Source organism: Chamaea fasciata, unplaced genomic scaffold (genome assembly GCF_029207755.1).
Source record: "Chamaea fasciata isolate MVZ Bird 193981 ecotype frontalis unplaced genomic scaffold, bChaFas1.0.hap1 SCAF_3, whole genome shotgun sequence".
Classification (NCBI taxonomy): Eukaryota; Metazoa; Chordata; class Aves; order Passeriformes; family Sylviidae; genus Chamaea; species Chamaea fasciata.
The window spans coordinates 33,796,871-33,821,241 of record NW_027094088.1 but is presented as its reverse complement, the minus strand read 5'-3'; the positions used below and the strand labels follow the sequence as shown (position 1 = coordinate 33,821,241).

At 40.3% G+C, this 24,371-nt stretch overlaps 1 protein-coding gene and 1 long non-coding RNA gene across 4 annotated transcripts in view; one reads left to right on the top strand and one right to left on the bottom strand.

The window, feature by feature from the left end:
• The first annotated feature begins 299 nt into the window (after positions 1-299).
• LOC136287661 (uncharacterized) lies at positions 300-7,239 on the top strand. The gene is made up of 3 exons (XR_010720241.1): positions 300-362; positions 4,568-4,617; positions 6,493-7,239. It is a non-coding gene; the product is annotated as an uncharacterized lncRNA (long non-coding RNA).
• A 10,736-nt stretch (positions 7,240-17,975) lies between these two features.
• The window catches only part of CNST (consortin, connexin sorting protein), a 46,872-nt gene continuing 40,476 nt past the window's right edge, over positions 17,976-24,371 (bottom strand). For all 3 annotated transcript variants that reach the window (XM_066178543.1, XM_066178545.1, XM_066178544.1), the window contains 2 exons: positions 21,524-21,659; positions 17,976-19,917 (listed from right to left, as the gene is read on the bottom strand). In XM_066178543.1, coding sequence (XP_066034640.1) covers positions 19,712-19,917; positions 21,524-21,659 — 342 coding nt within the window. In that variant the 3' untranslated portion in view covers positions 17,976-19,711. The remainder of the gene's footprint in view (positions 19,918-21,523; positions 21,660-24,371) is intronic.

Here is a 24,371-nt window from a genome sequence, read left to right as displayed (position 1 = left end):
GGAGGGAGATGTGCTGCTGCCCAGGGGATCTCAAAGGGTCTCACTTAGGGCCACTCTTTACAGGGCTGCAAGATGATTGACTCTGGTAATCAGTAAATTTCCACCGTGGCCACAATCCAGGCCAGTAGTTACTGGAATTTTCCTTGGGAAGTCTAATAATAATATTATTCCACTTAGGCTGTTACTCAGACAAAAATAAGTTTTCAAGGCTATTTTTTAGAAAACAGGAGCTCATTAGGCAACAGAAGTTCCTGGGAGAAGAGTTTTTCTGATAAGCTCAGGGGGAGCTGACTGCCCATGAGCGAACAATCAAGGCTGAGGTCTAAGGAGTGTCCCTGAGACCATGAAGAAGCCAGAGAGAGGTAAGGGGTCAGATCTTGCATCATCACAATGCTACATCCTCAGGAATTATCAGAGATTGAAGGGCAGGGAGCTCCTGATAAGGTGAGAGGAAATCGTGCAGTGGTGGAGCTTTTTTTTTTCTCCCTCCTGTTCCTGTGAAAGAAAGTGGGAGAAAAGAGCACAGCATTCAGTTTTGTGCAGCTGTCTTTTTTCTGTGTAGATGTTTTGTGCAGCAGAATTGCTGCAGAGTTTTGGGGTTGAGAGCAGAGTTTCAAATGGTGCTCTCAGCCACCGTATCCTGACAAGATATTCCTGTGCTGAAATAAGGGGTATGAGCAACACTTCAAAGCTGATCCCTCTGTGTCTTCCATGTAGTTACTGTTCAACAGCCCCTAACTGACCTTGGAACAGCACAGCTGCAGTTGAATTTAGGTCTGTCTGTCGTATAGGTAAAGGCAAGGTGTCTTCCATCTCCTCATAGCAATGATCCCAACAGTTCCCTATTGTCTGTGATGTTGCAATGGGGCACATTTTTCAAAATCTTCTGCTCAAAAATACATCTCACCAAGGAGGTTTTCTGAGAATTGCCACAAGATTAACCAACTTGTAAATTTTGTTCATTCTGTAGAAAGCAGAAGTTTAACTTTCAGACCACTGCCTTGCCTCACTACTGAGTTCAGTTCTAAACTGAGCAGACAGTGCATGGAGCATTTACTGTGAGGATGGAAAGAACAAAACCACAGAATGTAATGCAGAGACAGCAAATTCCCCTTGTTTTGTAGAACTGGCTGCTCAGCAGCATGAAGGGTCAGTAACTGAAATTTGAGAAATCCTAGAGAACTAAATGGCCCTACAATGTGAGGAATATCTGCAGTGCAGCACTTTTTGCCATGTTCTTGAGAGACCTGCAACACAGCAGATAACTCTGCAAGGCCTGTGTAGAGCCCTGCATTGGTTTGTGCCAGGACAGAGTCTTGATTACCAAGTCAAGAGAGAAAATTCTCTCCCACATCTGTGAATTCCTTATTCAAGGTGTTTAACCTGGACTGAGAACCAGTTATTTAATGTTTTACTTGAATAATAATTTCTTGTCATCTACTGAAGCTGGCTCAACTTATACGAAATAAGGAATTGACCTTATTAACTATTTTCACTATGAGCTAAACATGTGCAGGGTGCTAAGGGTAAAAGTCCACCGTCTGATCTTCTCCGACCTCCTCCTGTAGCACCTCCCCACTAGCAGAGTGCCTAAGACTGTCCTAAGTGTTTTGGATGATTTTTCCAACTCATATCAGTATTTTAGTCTTCTCCAGCAAAAAAAGGCTCCCAAGGTGTGCCAGACAAACTTTTTTACAGGTGTTTTTTAAATAAAGATTCAACTGACATGGCACAGCAGCAGATCCCAAGTCTGCCATGTGCTGACTTTTGCCCAAAAGCAAAGGGCCTCCACGTGAGCAGTGACTGCATGACATGGGGAGGACTGTTTGATGGCAGATAATACCTGACCACATTGTTGAAGGTCTTTACTCCTTAATCACCTCTGGAGCAGCAGATAAACACTTTCCCAACAGGAGTTACCGTGAGTCAACAGCACCTTGCTCTCGTACAGAGTGCAGTCGACTGCTCCTCTCAGAACACTTCAGCAGCAGCAGCACAAGTGGTGCCCAAACCTGCACTTGCAGCTCCCAGTGGTGGGCCAAGGAAAGATAAGGGCAAAGCAGAAGATAAAGCCCATTGGTAAAACCTAATGTGCTGTGGGTAGGTGAGTGGGTTAGGTCGGGGGCAGAGGCCAAAGGTTGGGCTCTGGCTGAGGTGTGTCGCTCTGCCAGGAAGGTGTCTGGCTGAGGCAGCTGCGCGCGTTTGTAGAAGCAGGACGTGCAGCAGAAGGGTGTCGATACAGGGATCTGAGCTTCTAGTGAAGGGGAAGGAAGGCACTAGCAGGAAATAGGCAGGCAGGAAGTGAAATAAACCCTATTTTTATCGTTTCAAAAAAGGTATTCTGGTAATATTTACCTGCGCTAACAAATTAAAATTTGAGATTTCCCTGCCGACTTCAGGGTTGATTTGCAAATTATCTGCAGTTGAAATCTCAGTGTACTTTTCATAATGCAGGCTATGTAGCTGCCCACACGGGGACTGTAAGTTGATCAGCTGTAGAGATTTACCAACAAAACACACGGCAAATAACAGGGTGAGGTGTAATAGCTCCTTGCTACGCTCAGAAATTGAGTCTGGGCTCCCTCTAGTGAGATGTGTTGGTTTTCTACTCTCAGAGATAGCTACTGGCCGCCGTATACCTATTGATTGAAAAGCTAAATTCAAACACAAATGCTTTCAAAACAAATAAACAGGCAAAGGATCTTTGCACCTGTGCGGTAAAAGTTCACACGACTTCTGCTTCACAAAGCTAAGTTCTTCTTTTCAGAAGTTTCTAGAAAAGCTCAAAAGACCAAATTCAGTTTTAATGGTGATGGAGACAGATTGAAACTAAACTGTTTCCAAACCACTTGCAAAACAATTCATGTAAATCATTTAATCATGCACTAAACATTGAAATGCAAATTTTCAAAGCAATTGCTCTACCCTGTCCTACAAATCCAGTGGCAATTGAGGCTTCCCAGGAGAGTAACAGCCCCATTGACAACTGGGCTCCTTCACCAGCTCTACCTGCTGCCTAATTCCAAAATACAAAAATTCCTAGGTGTAGTTTAAGCTGAAACGACTAATGCTGAATGCACAGCATACAGAACAAAATACATAGCATGTGGAATGAAGGTAATTTGGAGCACCATGATCAGCTTTCATATTAGAGGAAGAATAAAATGCTGAAACCATCTGGCCTGCGGCTATGAAAACACCAAAGAGACATCAAACCGAGTTAATGGCAGCATGCCAAGGCCTTGTTTAAAAACAGCACATCACTAAAACAAAGCAAGTGCTGATGTAGCACCAGCAAAGGCTCATTAATGGGCCTGGAGACAGAGTGCTCTTATATTTCATTATGTGCTTAACAGCCATACCTGCCTCTGCAGGAGAAAGATAATTTCTAATGAACACTTTCTCATGTCCTATAATGATTCTATACCAGTGGTAAATACTAAAAGCTCTTGGTTGTCCTGCTTACTCTGGTGGGTTTTTTTTTTTTTTTGGGGTTGTTTTTTTGTGGTTTTTTGTGGGTTTGTTTTGTTTTGGTTTTGGTTGTTTTTTTGTTTTTCACTCAACACCCTGGAATGTTTTTTTTATTTTATTTTTTAAATTACTAATCTTCTTTAGAGAAATAAGTAACAAGGTGAATCTGAAACTGAAACTAGGATATTTTAGCTTAAAAATAACTACAGGCCATGGATACTAAAGTACTGTGTTCTGGGTGCTGGTATATAAGATATAAAGTTATTAGAGAGCATCTAAGGGAGGGTGTGAAGATGATGATGGCCGCAGAGGGAATGCCATGTGAGGAGTGTCTGAGGCCGCTGGGTCTGTTCAGCCTGGAGGAGACTGAGGGGAGACCTCGCTGCAGCTACACCTTCCTTGTGAGGGGCAGAGGAGGGGCAGGCACTGATCTCTTCTCTTGGGTACCCTGTGACAGCACCTGAGGGAATGGCCTGAAGCTGTGTTAGGGGAGGTTTAGGCTGGGTATTAGGAAAAGTTTCTTCACCCAGAGGGTGGTCGGGCACTGAACAGACTCCCCAGGCAAGCGGTCACAGCACCAGCCTGACAGAGTTCAAGAAGCGCTTGGACAATGCTCTCAGGCACATGGTGTGACTCTTGGGGTGTCCTGTGCAGGGCCAGGGGCTGGACTCGATGACCCCTGGGGCTCCCTTCTAGTTCGGGATGTTCCAGGGACCAGTGCTCACCCGGCCCGAGGCAGGAGCCGAGGGATCCCGCCGGGCCCAGCAGGTGGCACCGCCCGCTCTGCTCCCGTCTCCGGGGCCAGCACCGCAGAGCCGGGGGCTCGATTTGATGTAGGCAAGGAGGGATAGGAAAAACCCAGAGGAGGGCTGAGTGTGCAAAAGGTTCTGTTTTTGGAGCAGCAGCCTGCGAAGTGCTTGCTGCACAGAGGTCAACATTTGTTTTGAAATAAAAATCTGGATGCTTGTTTGGGTTTGAGGTTTCTGCTTATCAGCATGCCCAGAGACTGTGACTAATTTTCTTTTTGTGGGAATTCTCAAATATCTCTTCTCTCAAATCATCAGGCCACACATTCCTTGTTTTCTCTCTCTTGCAGGGACCGCTGAGAAGAGTGAAGGGATGAAAGTGAAAATAATTTCTACCAAAGTAAGACCGGGGATGTACACACAACTAGCCTAAACACAACAAGGGGCACTGTTGTATCTGGCACTTACTTGAACAAGATTGTCCCTAGATTTCCCTCTGTCCTTCTTTCCTTCCAGTGTTTGGAAGCCATCAAGCTGTGCCCACAGCTTGCTCTTTCTGTCTCCATCCTCCACTTGTGTTCTCTTCTAATTTATGTCCTCTTTGCATTACCTCTGATGCATCTGAAAGCGGCAAATGTGCAGACAGAACACACACCGCATGACCTCAGACTTACCTGCTTTTTACTGACAGACAAGGAGGGAGAGGACATCTCTTCAGTTTGATGAGGCAACATGTTACTAAGGATTCTTTTTGATTCTGCACAGATGTCTTTCAAAAATTGGAAGAACAGTTTCTTGTGTGTAAATAACTAAGTCCTCCTTTGTGAATGGCATTTATCTTCCTCAGATCCTCCACGTGGAGGATCTTTCAAGGGCTTTGGGGTTAGAGTTGGTTGCAAAATATCTTAAAAATCTCTTAATTTTTGCAATATCTGTTTTGCTGGATAAGAGATTGATTTAACACTGGTCTATGGATCGAAACAAGTACTGTCTGTGTGCACTGTGATGGACAATAAATATTGACCCTGAAAGATTTGAATACAGTCTAGTGAAATAAAAGCTTTTTATATTTAAGTTATAGTTTCTAAGACTTCAATCTTCTTCAAATATTTGTTTCTCTATAGCCACAAAGGGCAAGGGTTTTAAATTAAAAAATTCAACTTCTAGTAAGAATACGCATTAATTAGCTGTGACTACAAAAACACTGTTGGACCTGGGAAAAAACGCAAAGGGTTGAAAACACGAAACACAGAGGAAACCTTTACCTCTGATTATCAATCTCCTAGAAACAACTGATTGCATAAAATGTCTGAAATCTCAATTAACATATTGTGTAGTCACTTAGCATCAGGTAAGGATTCTAGACTGCATAGAGGATACCCCTAAACAAACCTTACAAATAAGACCCATGAGGAGTTTCTGTCTCATTCAAATCCAAAACCTGTGGCTGTAATGTTTTCAGTTTTATTCCCTCCCATTCCCCTGGGCCCTTTTGCTTTCTCCCAGGCTGAGCTAGCGTCACTGTTAAACACAGCTGCATCTCTCCCTCACCCACATAATTCCCTATGGCAGCTGGGAACAGAAGGGCAAAGGACTCTGGTGGGTATGGAGAGCACAGAAGTCTCCATGGACTGTTTCTACATCCATACTTAGACGGGAAAACAGCAGAAACATTAATAGTGAACATGTTATTACAGACTTCAGCTTTAATCATGAAGCAGCTCCAGGAATGTTGTTCTGCGGATCCTGCCACCCTAAAAACCTCCCAGAGGCTCTTTGGGAATTTGTCCAAGATTCCACCAAACTCCTGGCTAAGGAGCAATACCTTGGATCTGCATCCAAATCTGAAGCATAGTAAAAAAAACCCAAAAAACAAAGTTGAACTTACCTTAAGTCCACTGGAAGTTATAATTACTAACAACAGCATTTTCCTTACAGACATCAGAGATTTCTGTTGACTTACATGTCCAGGAAATGAGTCATTCATTGATGGAACTGGGACAAATTCCCATTCTAGGTGGAACCAAAAAAACTCATAGCCACCACCCTCACAGCTGCAACCTCTTGTCCAAGGTCAATTGGATCCAGCTCCTCCCCAAAGCCTGTTAGAAGTGGGACAAATTGCCAAAAAGCTTTGAGAGAACTGATTGTTCCTCCCAGGACTACCAAAGTGAGAGCAAGCAAGCAAGAATCAATCACCTAGAGGGGATGGCAAGAATCACTCAGATAACCTGCTTTTTAACCTGCTTTTCTGTCTTCTCCCACTTTTTAACAGGGTCACTCATTCTGCGCAGTGTAGCAGAACCAATTACACAACGTGGGTTTCAGACCTCTAATTACTGTGGCTGCTTCTGCCTCTACATTGCTGGAGGGAAACATCTGTGCAACCAAGCTGTGGTGTCCGTGACAACTACATCATGTGCCACGCTGGTCAAATACTAGTCGTGACTAAATTTCAGTGTCAGTCTTCCTGGCAGCAATGACACCTCTCAATTAAAAAGGAATCATCGTCAAGGCTGTGTACAAAGAAACTGTTTTCATATGAAACACGGGACTCAATAAGAAAAATATTGGATCATGAAATAATCAATAGCATATACTTTTTGAAAGTCTCAAAGAATGAAGCTTTTGTGATAATGAATAGTCTAATTTTCCATAACTGGAACTAGGTCAACAACAAATTAAATTACCCAGCCAGCATGAAAAAAGATGAATTGCAGGAAAAGAAAAATCTGCCATTAAAATAGGTTTCCAGCCTCTCTTGTTAACCTGGAAGGAAAAAAACCCAGTAATTTCAAGATGGCAGTGTCATGAAAAGGAATTAGGCAGTGTCATGCTGCTTTCCCCCTTACAAAGTGCAGTGTAACAAGAGCCAAAGAGATAAAATTCATACCAGGGTAGTAAAATACAGAAACAACAGAAAAGTGATAGCAGCCAGTTGTGGGGTTCTTTCAGTATGTCATTTATTGAAAAAATATGAGATCAACAGCTTGAAATTAAATCACTGTGTCAAATCATAACAATGAGATATTTTTCTTTTCTTTAGCATTAAACAAAAAAAAATTCAAGTGTCTCAAAACATTTTGCTAGTTTTAGGTACACGTCAAATGTACTTGAAATCAAGTTCTTGTGTGGAGCTTACTGCAGTGGTGAGAGGAAAACTGTGTGCTCCTTCACCCTAGCCATGGTGTGACAAAGTATGGGGCAGATGTGCTGCTGGAGCCTGGGGAGCTGGGCTGCTCTTGCACTGCCCTTCTCGATGGGTCAGTTCCACATTCTGGGGAGATGCAACAAGGCAGAGCAAGTCTGCCTGTGTTCCCAGTGACTCTTGTCTGGGGACATGCAGGCCAGAAGTGAAGCAGGACCTGTGCACTGCCAAGCAGTATGACACATAATGTGCTTTAAACGCTAATTATAATAGGAATGAAATACTTGCCTCCAAGACTGAAAAGTCAATGACAAGAATATCTGTGTAACAATGGTTGTGACCATATAAAAATCTGGCTTTGCTCTATCTAGCTAGAGATGATGTTGCAAGACTATCAAATGGCTTTTTCCATTTCACTGTGATTATGTTTTGGAAGAAAATAGCCTAACACTCTGAAGTGTTTCTGATTTTGATTGAGCTGAATATTTTAAGCATTGCAGCTCTGTTGCTGCTTCTCTAAAGAGCACTGTCTATTAAGATTATAAAGCCAATGCCTCAAATCCCAGAAATAAGACTGCTTGAACTTTGTGATTTGGGCTTTTGGTACCTATGTGATATGATGTTTAATTACATTAGCATACCCTGTTGTTTCAAGCATTCCTGTTCATGTAGTCATTGGGAAGCTGTTCAGTATTCTTTTTTGCCTTCCTTACTCAGGAAGGTTTCAGGTCTTAGTTAAAATGCCTCCTCCACATCAGGTTCTGCTTATGGAACTATTCACTTGAAGTGATGTATTAGCACTAATTCAACTACAGTGTTTGAAGGCTTTCTTGTAAATATTGAGGTATTTAAATATTGAGGGCTTAAAAAGAGGGAAGACTCGATCTCTCCCAACAATTTTGCATAATTCGAGAGAAGGCTGCTCAACAATTAAATTGCACATTAAACTAACTTGCACATTAAACTAGTGCAAGCTGGGCCAAGTACAGAGATCATGCATGGGTCATGTGCTGGTTTGAAGTGAATTTGAAATTCAAAGACAGTTACAGTTGAAATTTGCTGTACACCCAAACGAAATTGTTCTTCCAAAGGAGGAAAACTCAGAAGGAGGCAAATAACTTACGATAATATGCATTGCTGGTGACATGTCCAGCATAGTCTATCAGTAATTTACTTTAAGAAAGCAGTGCTCCTCACAGTAACAGAAACAGCAGCAGCAGGAGTCTGAATTTTTTTTTTTGGAGAATGAGATATTTGAGGTCAAGAGACAATGAGAAACAAGAAATAGCCTGAAGAAAGGGCAATACAGTTATATCCCTCACTCCTCTGTCTCTCTCCAATTTGAATAGATTGGCAGCAGTGAGTATTTCATCACAATGAAAATCCCATTCATACAACCTATTTTCATCTAATTACATGACCTACCCTTTCCCCTCCCCTCCTAAAGGGTTTTTAACAATTACTCAAACGTGCCCTGGAAATCATGAGGTGCTGAAAAGCAGCACCACAGTGAGGTGTGCTGAGATAAGTACCTCAGCTCACAAAGATCTAACAACGAATTTTAATAGAGGCTGATAGGATTATTCATCTAACATCCGTTTATGGTTTTCCTGTGTGACATAGGGATAGACAGCATTAAATGATGGATCCTCTGTATTAAATACTCCCAGCATCAACTGAAAAGAATGGGATATGCATGGGTCTGAAAAATGGGTCCACAGAAATGTAACAATAGCACAGAAAAATGGGTGCTACCTGTTGTGACCATAATCTTTTTCTATTTCAGTAAGAGATTATGATACCATCATTCTTCCCTGCCACCACCTGGGTACATATTTGGAAGAAAATGCACAAAACCTCTACCTTCTGCACAAAAATGTACAAGAAAGTGACTTGCAAAAAGGGAAAACCGCAGAACCAACAAGATGCCCGAATTTCTCTGCAGTCAAGGGCAATTTCCACAGCTAATACCTGTGACAGAAGGGTGCTTTTGGAGGCAGCTGCACTAGAGAATTTCTAGGTTGTGTTTGAACTGGAAGGTGTAACTTAATTTGGCTCATTTCTTCCTTTATATCAGCCCCCCACATTATTTTCAAGATTTCCAGTGAATAGCTTATGATGGGCAATTTCTCAGTGAACTTGAGAATCTAAATCACTAAATATATCTAAATCACTAAATCCCAACTAATCCTGTCACTACAGTGAGTCACACGTAGCAAAAAGCTTAATTGGTATAAAAGTGAAAAGGATAGGAGACAGAGTTGCACATTCTCTTTCAAAGCTTTTAGTGTTGACACTTTATAAAATAACCTGGTTGTATTTTTATTTCTGCCAACACCCCCTCTCCTTCCCCCACCCTTTACAGAGACCATCAGCAACATTAAGCCCATTAAAAGCTCTGCAGGTGGTATAAAATGGGAAGGACCAACAAATGTGTGCACTGCAGAGATACCAGAGACTGAAATCCATCAAGTAACTGGTTTTACCCCTCATTCCTACAGGGAAATGCAGGGAGGCAAAAGCAGTTTTTATTTCTACAGGTATCTTAAAATAGCTGTAAAATCTCACAGTATAGTCTTTATGATGCTAAAATAACACACACACAAAAAAAAATCCCTAAAACCGAACGATATTTATTCACCTGATGGCACAGCACAAAAGCTGGCAGAAATATTAAAGTGTATTTCCCTATTTTTCCATACTTCTTTCCTATAGCCCCTCTGAAACAGCTTTCATATTCACAGAAAACTCAAAAAAGAAAATGAATAATGAGAAGGGTTTTCTTCCCATCTTTTCTCAGATGCAGGGTTCATTGCAATCACTTGTGACAACGCAGGGTAACCATTTCTGTCAAAGCATGACTAGCAAGTTGCTGATATTGCTTAAAATATTTTACTTCTGAAATTACCATGACTCCACTTACTCTAAGGATCATTAGAACGAGTACTGCCACAGGGAGCTTCAGAGAATTGTCCCTGTTACATATGCAGCACACTGAAACACAGGAGAATTAAGTGATGTTCTTAAGACCACATAGGAAATTTGTGGAAGAGCAGACAAGTAAAGTAACCCCTCCCAAGTTCCAGGTTTGTGTTCTCATCACTTCATCAACTCTTCCTCCCAACTACTTCAAACTGTGTCACAGCACAGCCTTTTTCAGCCACAGTCATTTTGTCCTCTGGCCATATTAAAAGAAAAAAAAAATACTGAGTCAATTATTTAATAAGGATTTTATCCAGAGGCAGGGATGACAATTTGCAGAAAATAAAATGGAAAAGAATATAAGGACTAGGAAAAAACAAAACAAACAAAAAAAGCCTGGAAAGAAAGTAGGTTTCTATTTAACAGTGCCGTTCAGAACAATAGCCAGAAAATAAAATTAAGCTTGCCCTGTCTCTGATCTAGTGTGACCTGTTAAAACATATTTAAATTCATCGTGAGGATTGTGATGGTGAGTGTTCTGTGATGTAAGTGCCACAGACTGTGGCCTTTTTACCTTAAGAAACTTGTTTGTATTTAAATGCTACTGAAATCACGAGGCACTCTCAGCAGCACTGCTTCCACTCAAAACTTTCTACAAGACTTTTTAGGGTTTCCATGATGCTTTTGTTCAGGGATCCCAAAGTCTTCAATCCCTCATACTGCATATATTTACTTAATGAATATCAGCAAGTTTAGTACCACAGGACACACTGTGCCGTCTCTTCGATGCTGGGCTGTAGGCAAAACAATTTCACGCTCAGTCCTAAAGGTGATCTTCAGGGAGCAAAAGTTGCAGGTGTCTTTAAAGATGACTCTTGGCTGTTCTGTTAAGCTTTGAGAGACCTGGTCATCTCTGTGGTGGAAGGAGCAAAGGGAAGAATACTCACCTGCCTGGCTGCTCTGTACTGAGAAATTTTAGCCGTGAAAGATCCCAGCACAAATTGCAACAAAGTGCCAGACTGAGCTGGCAGTGTGGGTGGGCTGTGCAAGGCTTGCTAGGCATTGCAAAATCCAGCGAATTCCCTGAAAATATTGTTTCATCATCCTACTGCATGACTTGATAGGGATGGTTCCTTTTAATGGGCTGTTTTATAATACATGAGTCACTTATTGCTAATGGCCATCTACTTTGCCTTTGTAGGTAAATCATGGGTTATTACCCAGTGAATTAACTCAGAAAAGTAATGCCCTATTTATAGAAAAATACAGGAGACAGTACACACCAACCCCCCCTCCCAAAAAAAAAAAAATTGCGTAATTTTTTTTGCCTTCAACCAAGGGAAAGCTTTCAGTAACACAAAAATTGAAATGAAAATAGGGTTATTAAAGTCATTTTTAGGGATGCCAAGAACATTAGAAATGATTTCCATCTTTCACATTTGCAGACAGTGATGACAACATCCACTCTATGGTCAAAACATTTCTGTGCCTCACAAGAACTTCATTTCTGCCGGGAGGCAGAATCTGGTGACTGCGGCTTCTTTCCACACCGCTTTGTTCCCTCCCTCTTGGCACAGCGATAGGTATTGTGTGAAGCCCAGCAGAGCTGTGAGATTGTGCCTTGATTAGGATTCTCAGCAGGGCCCCTTCTGCTGAGAATTGTTATTTTCCTGGTACTTAACAGAGCATTAGTAGTAAGGGTTAGATGGTGAAACACAAAGTGTCTGCAGACAGCTGGAGCCTCATTTTCTGATGTTAAAAATTGCCATTATACTTTGTGTTCCCACAAGTTTGTGGTCTGTTGATACCATTTGTTTTAATACATGTAAATAGCAACCAGCTACCATGGCTATGATTATATCAAGTACTAAAAATACGTTAAAAGGGCATTTGCAGTTTGTCCCGCATACTAAAAAGGAAATTCATCCCTTGAATAAAATTGATTCCTTAGGCTCACCACAAAATTTATAAGAAAATAAAAAAATATCTTTAAAGAAAGTCTTCAAAGCTGAGTGAAGTCAAAAAGACTATGAACAAAAGCGTACTCATTTATCTTCCCTAATCAGTTTTGTCCTAGTGGGAACTGGAAGCCGACAAAAGATCATAAAATGGATTTATAAGCTCTGATCTTGCTCTTCTTCCTGCTACATGATCTTGCCCAAACCACTTGCTCCTAAGGAGTTCTACAAAGAATTTAACAATATTTTAATCCTTAGTTCCTTTTCTTCCCTGATGTCATTAAACTATTTTGAGTCTTTTTTTCTGTTCCTGTAAAATCTGGTGAAAAAAACCCATCACTGATAGACATTATCAGAAATATTTTTTATTCTTTCCAGTAAAAAATTCCCATAGTTGATCTAAGGTCTTTGCTACATTATTTCTGCAGTCCTTTTGCCCATAAGGTACTTCGTCTTTACCTTTGTGTAACACTGATAAGTTGTTCCCCATTATTTATCAATTTCTACATAAATCTTCAGATCTTTGAAAAGTCACTAGAAACCTCAGAATATTTTTTTGCTTTAGAACTCTTTTCAAACATACTCTTTTTTATTATTTATGGTGGGTCTTTTGAAGCAACATTGCTGGTTTCTGTGATGGTAGATACTGACATTTTGTCTTGCTGAAATTGACTCTATAGATCCTTAATGATTCAAATGTTCCACTCCTGTTTTTTCTGCAAGTCCCTTCCACAGTGCACTGAATTCAGCTGGCTCAGGAAAAGTAGTGTGAAAATATCCTTGCTACTCTGATAGCCTCAGAGACTATCTATCAATGTCATTAGGAATTCTGGCAGAAAAGCTGTACAAGCACAAAGATTCTCAGCATCATGTGGCAAGATGCATGTTCTCTCTGGCGAAAAGCATTAATTCCTATTTCCAGAAAAGAAACAGAGGAATTGGCTTAATGCTGTATTTCTCTAATAAAAAGATAAGAAAACTGATTAATGGTTCCTAGATGAAAGTTTAAAAAAAAAAAAAAAAAAAAAGAAAAGAAAAAACCCCTCTATTTTTAGGTGTAAGGTTTATGTGGCAGGAACATCTCACGTTGCTCAGCTTCTAGTGCATGTATGCTTTCACCACTTCTGGTACAACCATTACCTTCTCGTGCAAGGCTGTCAGCTCAGGAGAACAGGATGAATCCTGGCCAGCTCAAGGGGTGCACTGTTGGAAACATCGCATGGGCACTGCTTCCAGGCATTGCAAACAGCAACTGTGGAATCTGTACATGTTATGGCAAAACCAGTCAAGTTTTCTCATTGCAGCACTTGGCACATGGCCCTTGCTGAAAAACATTTAGTTCTCACTCTCAAAGTTGTTTTTGGTAACAGCTTTAAAGTTGATCAGTGTATGAAAGCACAATAGTGGGGCTTAAACTCATTTTCAGTGCCAGGCAATGAAATGGGACACGATCATTAACTGGCACTTGACAGAAGTGTTACTGGAAACTTCCCAGCAGCCTAACAAATGAGTGCTCCATCAGGGGCCCAACTTGGCTAAAAGATGACACTTTGCTAGACAGCTCCTTGGCACAAAGCAGAGGGAGAGAGCCGATGGATCTGATGTCATTGAAGATGGATTCAAAGTTGTTTTCAAGCAGAGCAGGTTAACAATTCTAGATTAATGGAGGACTTTGGTCTGGTATTGGACATATCTTAGAAATTCTGGGTGTTTTTCAGTACTGTCTCTATATTTTCTATTTTAGCCTGTTTGTCATATTAAAAAAAAAAAATATCCTGAGGATTAAAGGATGAACCCAAGTGTATGATTTTGGCTGAAATTCACTGGTACCAATTCAGTAACAGCTGTCACAGAGCAACTGTAAAACAGCATGCATCTACTCCCCACCATCATTTTCTTCAAGAGATGACCACAATATTTGGACATTACTCAGATCAGTAAACCCCAGGTTCATGTTATGACAACATGAATTACCACGACATTTTAATTCAAAGTAATACAAATCATAAATGATATAAAGGAGCCTTAGAACACCAAATTCTGTAAAACTCACTTTTAAAAAAAGACTTTATAGTTAAATATTTTAGGTTTCTTTGGGTAGCTATTTTAGAGAAAAATATTTCAAATATTTCATTAAGACACATGGATGTCAGCAGGCAGTCCTTTAAACACCAGCTGTTTAAGAGCAGTACAAGAATCAGCGTAAGTTCTGCAATCACTGGTATACACTGGTGAGACACTAAGAGTCATCAAGAGTTTTTACTCCAAGAGTAGTTGTAATTGCTATTTCGGTTTTGCCTGCGGCCCCATTGCTGATTTCTGAATTTCAGAGTGTAAGGTGGAAGAGGAAAGAGATGCAGGATCCCTATTTAAGAATTCTGGATCCCTGTTAGGAAAGAAGATACTGTGGACAAGAAAGTGAGAAGGATCAGGAGGACAGTGGTAGAAAATACTGTATAGCCTGGAGAAGAGATGGTTTCTCTGAGGAGGTTACTAAGAAGTGCCCTCGCAGCAGAGTATCAGGAGGATGAGAGACAACAAATTGAAAGACAGCATATACAGGGTATACAGAAAAACCTTTTCACCCTGAGGACAGACAGGCAGAGGAATTGTGCCCAGGGAGGATGTGCAGTCTTCATCCTTGGAGGGTTTCAAGACCAAACTGGATAAAGCCCTGAGCAATTTGGTCTGATCTCAGTTGACCTTGCCTTGAGCAGAAGGTTGGACTAGAGACTTTCTGAGGTGCCTTCCCAACTCAGTTCCCTTATGGTCCTGTGAATGATAGAACATGTGCAATTTCATACTGGGAAAAAAGTAGTAGAGTGAAAAGGAGACAGAAGGAATAAAAACAGGTGGAAAAGTATTGCAAAATGTAACACTGATATACTCCTGTTCAGATCAGAGGCTAATATGTTGGGCTAACTGGCAACTGTTTGTGTTTTTATTTATTTGAGTTCAGAGAGCAGAATATCTAGTGACCACTATCCAGGTCACCCACCAATTACCAGGAATTCTGAAACCCACCATCTGTCAATTTGCTTTCACAATGATGCAGTCAGGCAACATTTTAGTACTTGAAACCTACCTGTCTGGTGGCATCACGCTCTGTGAGGAAGCTGGGTTTTTGTTTAACTATTGAAACAAAGACAAATCACCCAGGAAAGCTACACCAAAACCCACACCAAACCTTACACATTTTATCCTCACTTTCCATTCTGGTTTGGGCTTGATCATGAAATTCTTATTGGAGGTACTGTTCATTTACTTGTATTTCACAGAAAATCTCAGTCTTTCCAGACATTTAGAAATCACAGTATCCAAAAAGGTTCATGTGTTTTCTTTGGGACAGTTTTTATTTATTTTTTTTTTTTTTTGCTACAGTATGTAAATTACAAGTTTGGGTGACTTTCAAAGACAGTTATTTACTCCTTTTGCTAAAGGAAGCTTAAGATAAATTTGTTACAAATAACTTTGATTCCTTTCAGATGTTCTTGGTTTTACATTACAGTACAAAGTAGGCAAACATGTTTCCTTAGAAGGGTAACATCCCTTTAGGTTATTCAGTGGAATAGTACCCAGTCACACAAGAATCTGGACTTCCAAAGTACTGTTTACTTAATAGTTCATACTTGCCTTTTGCTACCAAGAACCCTAAATGAGAGTTTCCCTTTTTGTTACAATACTTCCTACTGCTTGTCACCAGGGCTACTATGCATTTTCCAGGTATGAAAGCAAAGATAATGGAAAAAAAAAATTAAAACACAGCCTGTGTATAGATCACAAATTTCTGCTGGCATGTCTGGGCTGTGGAAGGTCTGCTTCCTTATGTTGTCTTGAGAAGAAGCCTATGGCTACACTACAGCACAGTGCATTTCTTGGTCTAGTCTAGGCTGTTTGGGGTGATGGTGTTAATTATGTGGTCAGATTTTGTGTCAGCAAAATGCTGAATCTACATAAAAAGCCTTGTTGTTTTTTTCTTTATCACAAGAATCTCTTTGAAATCTTACGCTCAAAGAATAAACAGGAAGGTGGGGGTTTCTAGCAGAGTGTTGCAGGTGATTAAGTGGCACAACTTCTCTGAAGGTACACGAGCTGCCTGAAACCCAGTAATATTTTATGAAGTTTTTTTAACTACTGCCAAGTATAGAACAATTTCCTGAATTTTCCCACCAATTACAAATATTTTCTACTCAGCACAGCATGGTCCCTCTATTGCCAAGCAGAACAGCCATAAAGACAGTGGCAGGGAAGGAACAGAATAAATAAGAAGTTATCCACAAAAGGCTTTAAAATGCACCAAGTGTGTGTGTGAAGGGGAAGCCTTTTCCCACTGTTTTCTTCCTCCTGAAACAATCTTAGCTGTTGCTTGGTATTATTTTACCTCAAACACTCAGATGAGTAGTAACTGTTAAAATCCACTGATTCTTTTTGCTTTGATTTACCTGCTGTAAGATCCTAACCCCTCAGGTCACCCAGCTGGAAGCAATCTCACCAGCATTTCAAAGAGAGCAGAACACACAGGAAGGCCAATATCAGGCCTACCTGCACATTCTTTGGCGTTCCAACACAAAGCAAATTTTGTTCTGTTGATAGCTGCAAGTTTGGTAATGTATTACAGACCAAGCAACCTATTTGCACTAATAGAATTGTGACACAAAGCAAGAATTTGCTCCGTCGGCTTTTTACAAAGGAATGCCAACAGAAATTGGATCCAGATTTGAACCCTTGGTTGCATCTGAGGAGTAAGCAGCTCAGATCAGGAGCTGGACACCCTGTGCACATGTGCCCCTTCTGCTCCCTCAAATCCTGAGAGACTTTGCAGGGGTGGTACCTTGGCATAGTTTGGGGAGGCTGAAGAGATGCTCCAAGTCACGAGTGTAGGGTATCCGACTTACACAGGATGTCTGCCTGCTCACTTTTCAGGGGGTACGTGTTGGTGAAGTGCTGCCCAACCTCCTCATGATCTTGTAAGGCAGTTCTGCTGATACTCGTGAGTCTTTGCACCAGGAATATAGCACAAAGAGAACATACCAGGATTTGGACTACTGATTTGAAACTGAAATACTTATTAAAAATTGCTTTGACTTTAAATAGCTTTATAGTTTTAAATAAAATAATTGTTTTAAAATAGTTTTAATTAAATGAACCTAGAAGTTGTGGATCTTTGATATCCATGACTGATATACTTTTGAATAAATAGATCTATAAATACCTCTTGATCTTTTTGGTGATGAAGTGCACAAAAAGTTAAAAATTTTTTTTTAAGCTAAAATGAATGGTTGTCTCTTTTAGGAATAAACTTAATATCCAGAAACACTCAATACGAAGTTACAGAAACCCAAAATATATTCTAACTACATAGTCACTATAAATACATACTTTAACTGAAAGCATGCTTTTTAATTCCTCTGTAAGTAAATTGCCAAAAAAGAAAATTAAGCTTCTCTTTAAAAGAAAAACTAAATAAATAAACAAACCCAGAATTCAAATAATAAACTGAACCAGCCAGTAACACTTTAAAATACAAAAGTGTCTTTCCCTTTCTCCTTTAGAGTAGCCCTGCATTATGATACTCTTGAGAACAAACAAACAAACAACTTCCAAATTACCATTCTCAAGTTTCATTCTAAAAGCAAAAGTTTTCAATAATTTGGGCATTTGAAATTTGCTAGTTTAGTATAAAGCTGCACATGAGGCTTCCTAGGGTATAAATAAACTAAGCCTCCACAGTGAAAACCAAAAGAGAAATCATACATGCAGTTTATTCTAGAAAAAACATGATTTTAACTTTCACTTTAAAAACCTGTTAAGTGTAACAGTGCATTAGGAACAATCAAGCTCACTAGAGGGACAATTTGCTTGCAAATGTCAGAAAGCATGTTCTTTAATGTTATAATTCTGAGCAGTATCTCAAAGATTTCACTTCATAGCATTTTACAAAATAATATCCTAAACCTGAACACACTGCATCATACAAGGTTAGTAAGCAGGAAATCACAGAGTGGAGTGAAGTGGACCCCTCAAAAATGCAGTTTCCTGAGGTGTAAAGGAATTGTTTCACACTCACACCGTCAGCAGGGCCGGACCATTGTGCCCTGTGCAAGAACAGCTGCCACATCTTGACCAGAGCTGGCCCAAAGGCCATCTAAAGGGATCTAATTCTCACCTTCGCTGTCCTGTCAGTGTTTCTCTCATCACCACACAGGGAGGGCTGAGCACCAAGTGATAGAAATACCCATTTAAAATGACTCTTTGTACTGATCTAAATTTGTTTGTAAAGCTGATAGAGAAAGAACAAATTTTACAATACAGGTCCCAGAACTGCAGGGCAAATAAATGCAAATGTGCTTTATCAGCTGGAACAAGTGCCCTGGAATACTGACAGGCTGTGGATCTGCAGTGAACCTCTGAACCCCCTCTGCTGGGATCAGTCCCACTTCACACAACTTCCACTCATTGACAGAGGCTGCAGCCACACAGTTCTGTGATCCTGGGCACTCATTTGGGACGAATCAGACATGAGCCCTAATTCCAAGAAATATTCACAGACGAAGGCAAGGATCATTATTCCCCATTTATGGAGGAGAAACTGAGGCACAAAGTGATTACTCCACGTCAGTGACACAGCTGGAGGAAAAGCCAGTTAGCCCCACACCTACTTCGAGGTGCTTTAAAATGGGCCAGAGCCACTTGATTATTTAATATGAACAATTAAATAAACATCTTTTGTTTCTGTGTTTAGTGAGACCAGTGATTTCTTTTTTAACCTTCCATTTCTAAAACAACTCACAAGATACTGAGAGTAAAGGTGCAAGAAATTTAGTGAAATCTGCCAGCAGATTTATCCCATTCATGATATTCACTGCAAGCTATAAGATACAGGGTCAGCCTGGTAATCACCAAATGAGGGCTCAGTGAATGCCACTGCACTCTTCTCACTCCACCCAAATAATTGCATGGCTCACCAGGAGAAATAAAATGGATAAAAACATTAAGACTTAGAAAAAAAAATAATGTTTCCATAAAACAGAGACTTATTGCATGATAGCTGGAGGCAACACCTTTGCACAAACAGCTGTAAATTAAAGCTGTCCTTTTACTAAGCTTCCAGAGATTGCTTACACAATGTGTGGCAATGGGAGAAAATATAGAAGACAGTTAATTTTCTTCCTTCTTCTTCACTTGCTCAAGTGGATGAAAAGCTACTTGTCTATTCTCAAAAGGATGAAGATAATAACTTTTTATGCTCCCATACCACACTGCTACAGTTGTGAACAGATGTGAACATTTTGCCACCTGATCGCTAAACTAAAATTTTCTTGATTTCTAAGTAAACGTGAAAATATATCATCAAATACACATCACCTGCAGGTGGCAAGTGTTAGAGAACTTGAAATCCCAATTTTGTTCTGCTCTCTCCAGTAACCACTGGCGAGCTCCCAATGTGCTGTGTCCATTCCTTTCAGCTATGAGAAGGCTATCCAGTGTTTAAGTTCTTCCACACGCTGCAGTATCTGTGTATAATAGAAATCCATGTTGGCTGCAAATTCAGTACACACAGGGGATTCCATGTCACCAAAGGTACAATACAGTGCAGTTCCTCCAATGCTAAGGAAAACAGTTGCTATGCACAGCAGGATCAGCAAAATACAGGAGCCACCAGACACTTCGTCTGTAAATAAGAACAGAAAAGGTGAAAAAAGATGCTATACAAAGCAATACAAATGCATGTGAGAAAACTTGAGACAGGTTTTTGTCATGAATGGGTCAGGAGGTAAAAAGAGTTAGTAATGCCCACCATATCAAAGTGACCACAATACATTCAAGGAATTTTATGTTTCTCAGTCTTTTCAGAAACCTAAATAATTCTATTGCTTCATTTCTGCAGTCTGCACCTGTCCTTGCTGAGATCACTTGTGGAGTCATTCCACACTGAAGCAAAACACACTTACCTGTGAGAATGCCCCACAACCAAAGCTGTCCTCCATGCAACAGTTGAAATGAAACAAAGGCCTTGAAACTAAACCAAATTTGTGTTTCATTTGTAATGACACTGACAGCACTACAATGAACTGCTTGTGATTGCGCTCACATTTTGTCTACAGACACAAAACCTTCAGTGTAGGCTAATGTGAGGGGTTATTTTACATCTCAGTTATTCTCTGCTAATTCTTCGCATGCTTGTTTTTTCCAGAGTAGGAGCAATGCAGAGGTTGCAGAGGTGCTGCCACATCCTCACAACCTCACTGGTCCTTGCTAATCACGAACATCGGCATCTTCTGTTACACTGACATGACTCTAAGAAAATTTCTGTACTCCCTTCACTCTACACCAGGGAGAAGAAATGGGGTAAAAAGAAACATTCAGGTGATTTTTTTTGGTGTGTGTTTGAAATCAAGTTTAAAGTAATAATAACAATATAAAACAACTTTCCTTTTGAATCACGAAATCCTTGGGGAAAAACCATAGAAAAAACTCTAATTGGAATTTTAAATAAAACATAAATACTTTTAAAGTAATTTCAAGAAAAAGATGGGATAGGGTCTCTTATTAGCTAACCCAGTTTTAAGAACTAATTTATACCATTTAGTGGCTGGCATACACAGTAGATAGCACTTTCTATATCATTAGCAATCAAAAGTTTTTTTGCTTATATCTCTTCAATTTGAATAATAGAGACCCTAAACTCAAAAAAAAAGCATAACAGAATAACATACTGTGTTTCTCATGAGGCTATTTAGCCCATCAAAAAAACAGTAAGGTGTAAAGTTGGATTTAATGACTGCTAGCAAATATGTAGGGATGTTAAATTATAAAGCAAGGTCAAAATCTGACACCCTCCAATCCCATGGTCTACTAGAGAGGGTTGGAAATGTACCCATGGACAAAGCACAACAGACACGTTTGTTTTGCATCCCTGTACCTACACAGTAAATGGATTTAGGGAGAAAGCTTACACCTCCCACCTCTAAGCAAAGAACATTAATGAAAGGACTTCAATTATCTGTCACTTGTAAATCATTCAGCCAGAGGAAAAAACCAGCGAGTTCATTCTCAACCAAGCTTTAAAACAGAAGTGTGCTTGTATCCTTCTGTAGTCTTGTTACCCAGACCTGGTATGGATTAACAATCTTTGATCAACCACCTTTACTTACTACTAAGTTTTAAAAAACAAAGAGAGTACATTCAGTAAATGCCTGCTTTGCTGTTGTGAACAAAAAGATTGACAGTATTTGCACCCCAAGAGAGCAACCCATGAATTAACAGCTTTAGACTACCTTGATCCAATGTGTCTTCCATTTCTTGGAATCTCACTCTTCTCTTTGTTTGCCTTTGCTGGACTTGAGCAATTGTTTTTCCATCCCTGTCATCTCTCTTCTTTAGTATAGACACCAATCCTTCCACTGGGGTAATCTATCAGGAAAGTCAGTGAGTGGCACAAGAGATGTTAAACAGAGCTCATGCTTCGATTTCTCACAATAACTCAGGGAGGAAACAAACTAAGCAGTTTATAATAAATAGTTTCCAGTCTACTTTTCTTAAACACTGCAGCACTTGTTAAACCTCCTTCTTGAAGACATCAAGTCCTGAACAGACAGGACAGCTGCAGTATCGTTCTGCTGCTTACTGACACTGCTTGCCCTTAATTGTTATAAAAGTTAAATACACACGTTTTCTGCTTGGACTGTACTTTGTGTTCCTTTGTAAGCTCACATGGGCAGGGGCAGTGGTGAGGCGGATTTGTGTCAAAATCACTATCATCAGAGGGCAATAAGAAGTCAATGACACACTGCTGCTGCCTCTCCAAAGATATAATCCTGCAGAGACCATCAGCTACTTACTGAGATTAATTTTCCAGCACTGCAATTGGTTCCCCAGGGGGGACAAGCAGCTACAGCGGGGCTACAAAACCGAAGAGAGGGAACACCAGGGAAAAAGAAAGCTTCAGTGCTCTGGATAGATTCCAGCTCCACACTGCAATAAGCTCTCTGGATACAGCAGCAGTGCAAAAGTCCTTCCCTACATGCTGGTCACCCAAACAGGCTGCACAAACAGCAATACGGTCAGCAAGTCAATAAACCACTTCTCTTTTCTTCGCTAGAGCATTTGGATTAGTTGCAAGAATATATGCTAAGCCATACTGGGTTGGCTGAACAGTCTGTAACATCCTAGTTATTAATGAAATGGAAGTAGGTGAAGTATCAGGAGAAAAATGCTTTCCTAAGCAAGTAGTTCCTGGTGTGCTAGAAAAAAACAGAACTTAAAGTAGAAAGCATGTTTACAATTGCCCTTATTTTTGTCTTGTGAGCATCCTTGCCTCAAAAAAAGTCGTAATTATTTCTTCCTACATCTTAGTAGGACCTAAAAAAACTTAATTCTGTAGATCAGCAGTAACATTTGTTAAATTGGAAAGTAATATGTATACATTTGTGCTGCAGATAAAACATATCACATTTACAACTGAATTTGCAACGGATCTATTAGATAACCCCAAAGGCCTCTAATTTTCACAAAAACTCAAAACCCCCAGTTTTTCCAAGTAACACTTCCCAAGTAACTGGCTGCTTAAGCCTATCTATAACAGAAGTTAGAAAGCCACCCATAAAAACTTGCTTGCATTGCATTTCCAAGAGCTGTAGAGAAGCAGAAAACAAACAACTTCATAACTTATGTCCTTAAGCTTGCCTCATGCTACAAGCTTATATAATACATTGATATACACTGTAGTCAGAGATGGTGCACTGCACACAGTGAGACACAGGGCACAATCCAATAGGCACTGGAGCAGCTTTGGCCTTTGCAACATTTAACCGATAAATGTGGCAATTACACTTTTAGGTCTCTGGTCTGGCACTATTTTATAGCCCTAAATGGACAAATAATGTTAGCCAGAACAACTCGGAGCCAGGCACCATGGGTGCATGCCTACAGTCTAATTACATCTCCAAAATCACAACTGAGAGGATAAAATTGATCTCTGCCACTCTTTCGATATCACTTTCCCTTTTGTTTATCTGCTCCAGAGCTTGAATGGATTATTTAAGGAAACAATATAAGGAAGTACTTGGAAAGTAGTGAAAGTGGGGAGGCAGAGGAAATAAATTGTTTAAGTCAACATGCAGAGGACCAGTAGTCTGCAAGTGTCTCATCACAACAAGTGAGTGCACTGAGGTGCAGCTTCTACTGGTAATGTTAAATCAGCCTTGCAAAACTGCCACAAACATTTAATAGGCCAGCAGAAAAATCAACACTTATGTTTCCTTGCTGTGACAAGGAAGAGGGATTATGCAGGAGTACTTTAATTCAACTTCTTTATTTGGAAGGGTGGAGATGAAATGATATCCTTTAGTAGATTATTTTAAGCTTCTGCTTACAGCATTGCTTTCATAAAGAGGATCAATGGCTCCTCCCACACCACCCACACAGCAGGCTGGCTGTTGCCTGGCATGATTATTCCCAAGAGGCTTGGACTGTACAAGGTGGGAATGTCACCCAAAGATGGTAGGGCATTCCCATCAGTCGGCCCTAAGATTACAAGTGGTGATCCATTCTGCAAGTCATCATTGCAACCTGAGGCACTTCATTTTGTCTGTTGGCTCTTGGTGGTTTCTGAATGACTGTGTCACAAACTCTTGTCTTCTCCAAGCTTAAAACCAGAGGGCTATCCTTGACAGGATTATGTGGAAATGTGTTTCAGTAATTACAGTTACATAAAAGGCTTTCTGGAGGAAAGTCTTGCTACAATGAGGTTTATTTACTTTCCCTGCCAGCCTACATGGCTGCATTTCAGGATTTACTTTAAATGTATAAAGAACTAATTTGACACAGCACAGGTTTCTCTATTCTGAACATCTTTTTTTTGCTTTAAAATGGGGAGCAAATGCTTTTGATTTTGCAATAAAAATCAATCTGGCTAGTGTTACTTCCCTATCCCAATAAAAGCCATAAACTGTATTTTGAAAAAAGCCCCTTTACATGATATATAATTCATACCTAGAATAGAATCATAGAATATGTTGAGTTGGAAGGGACCCACAAGCATCATCGAAGTTCAACTCCTGGCCCTGTACAGGACATCCCAAGACTCACACCATATGCCTGAGAGCATTGTACAAACACTTCTTG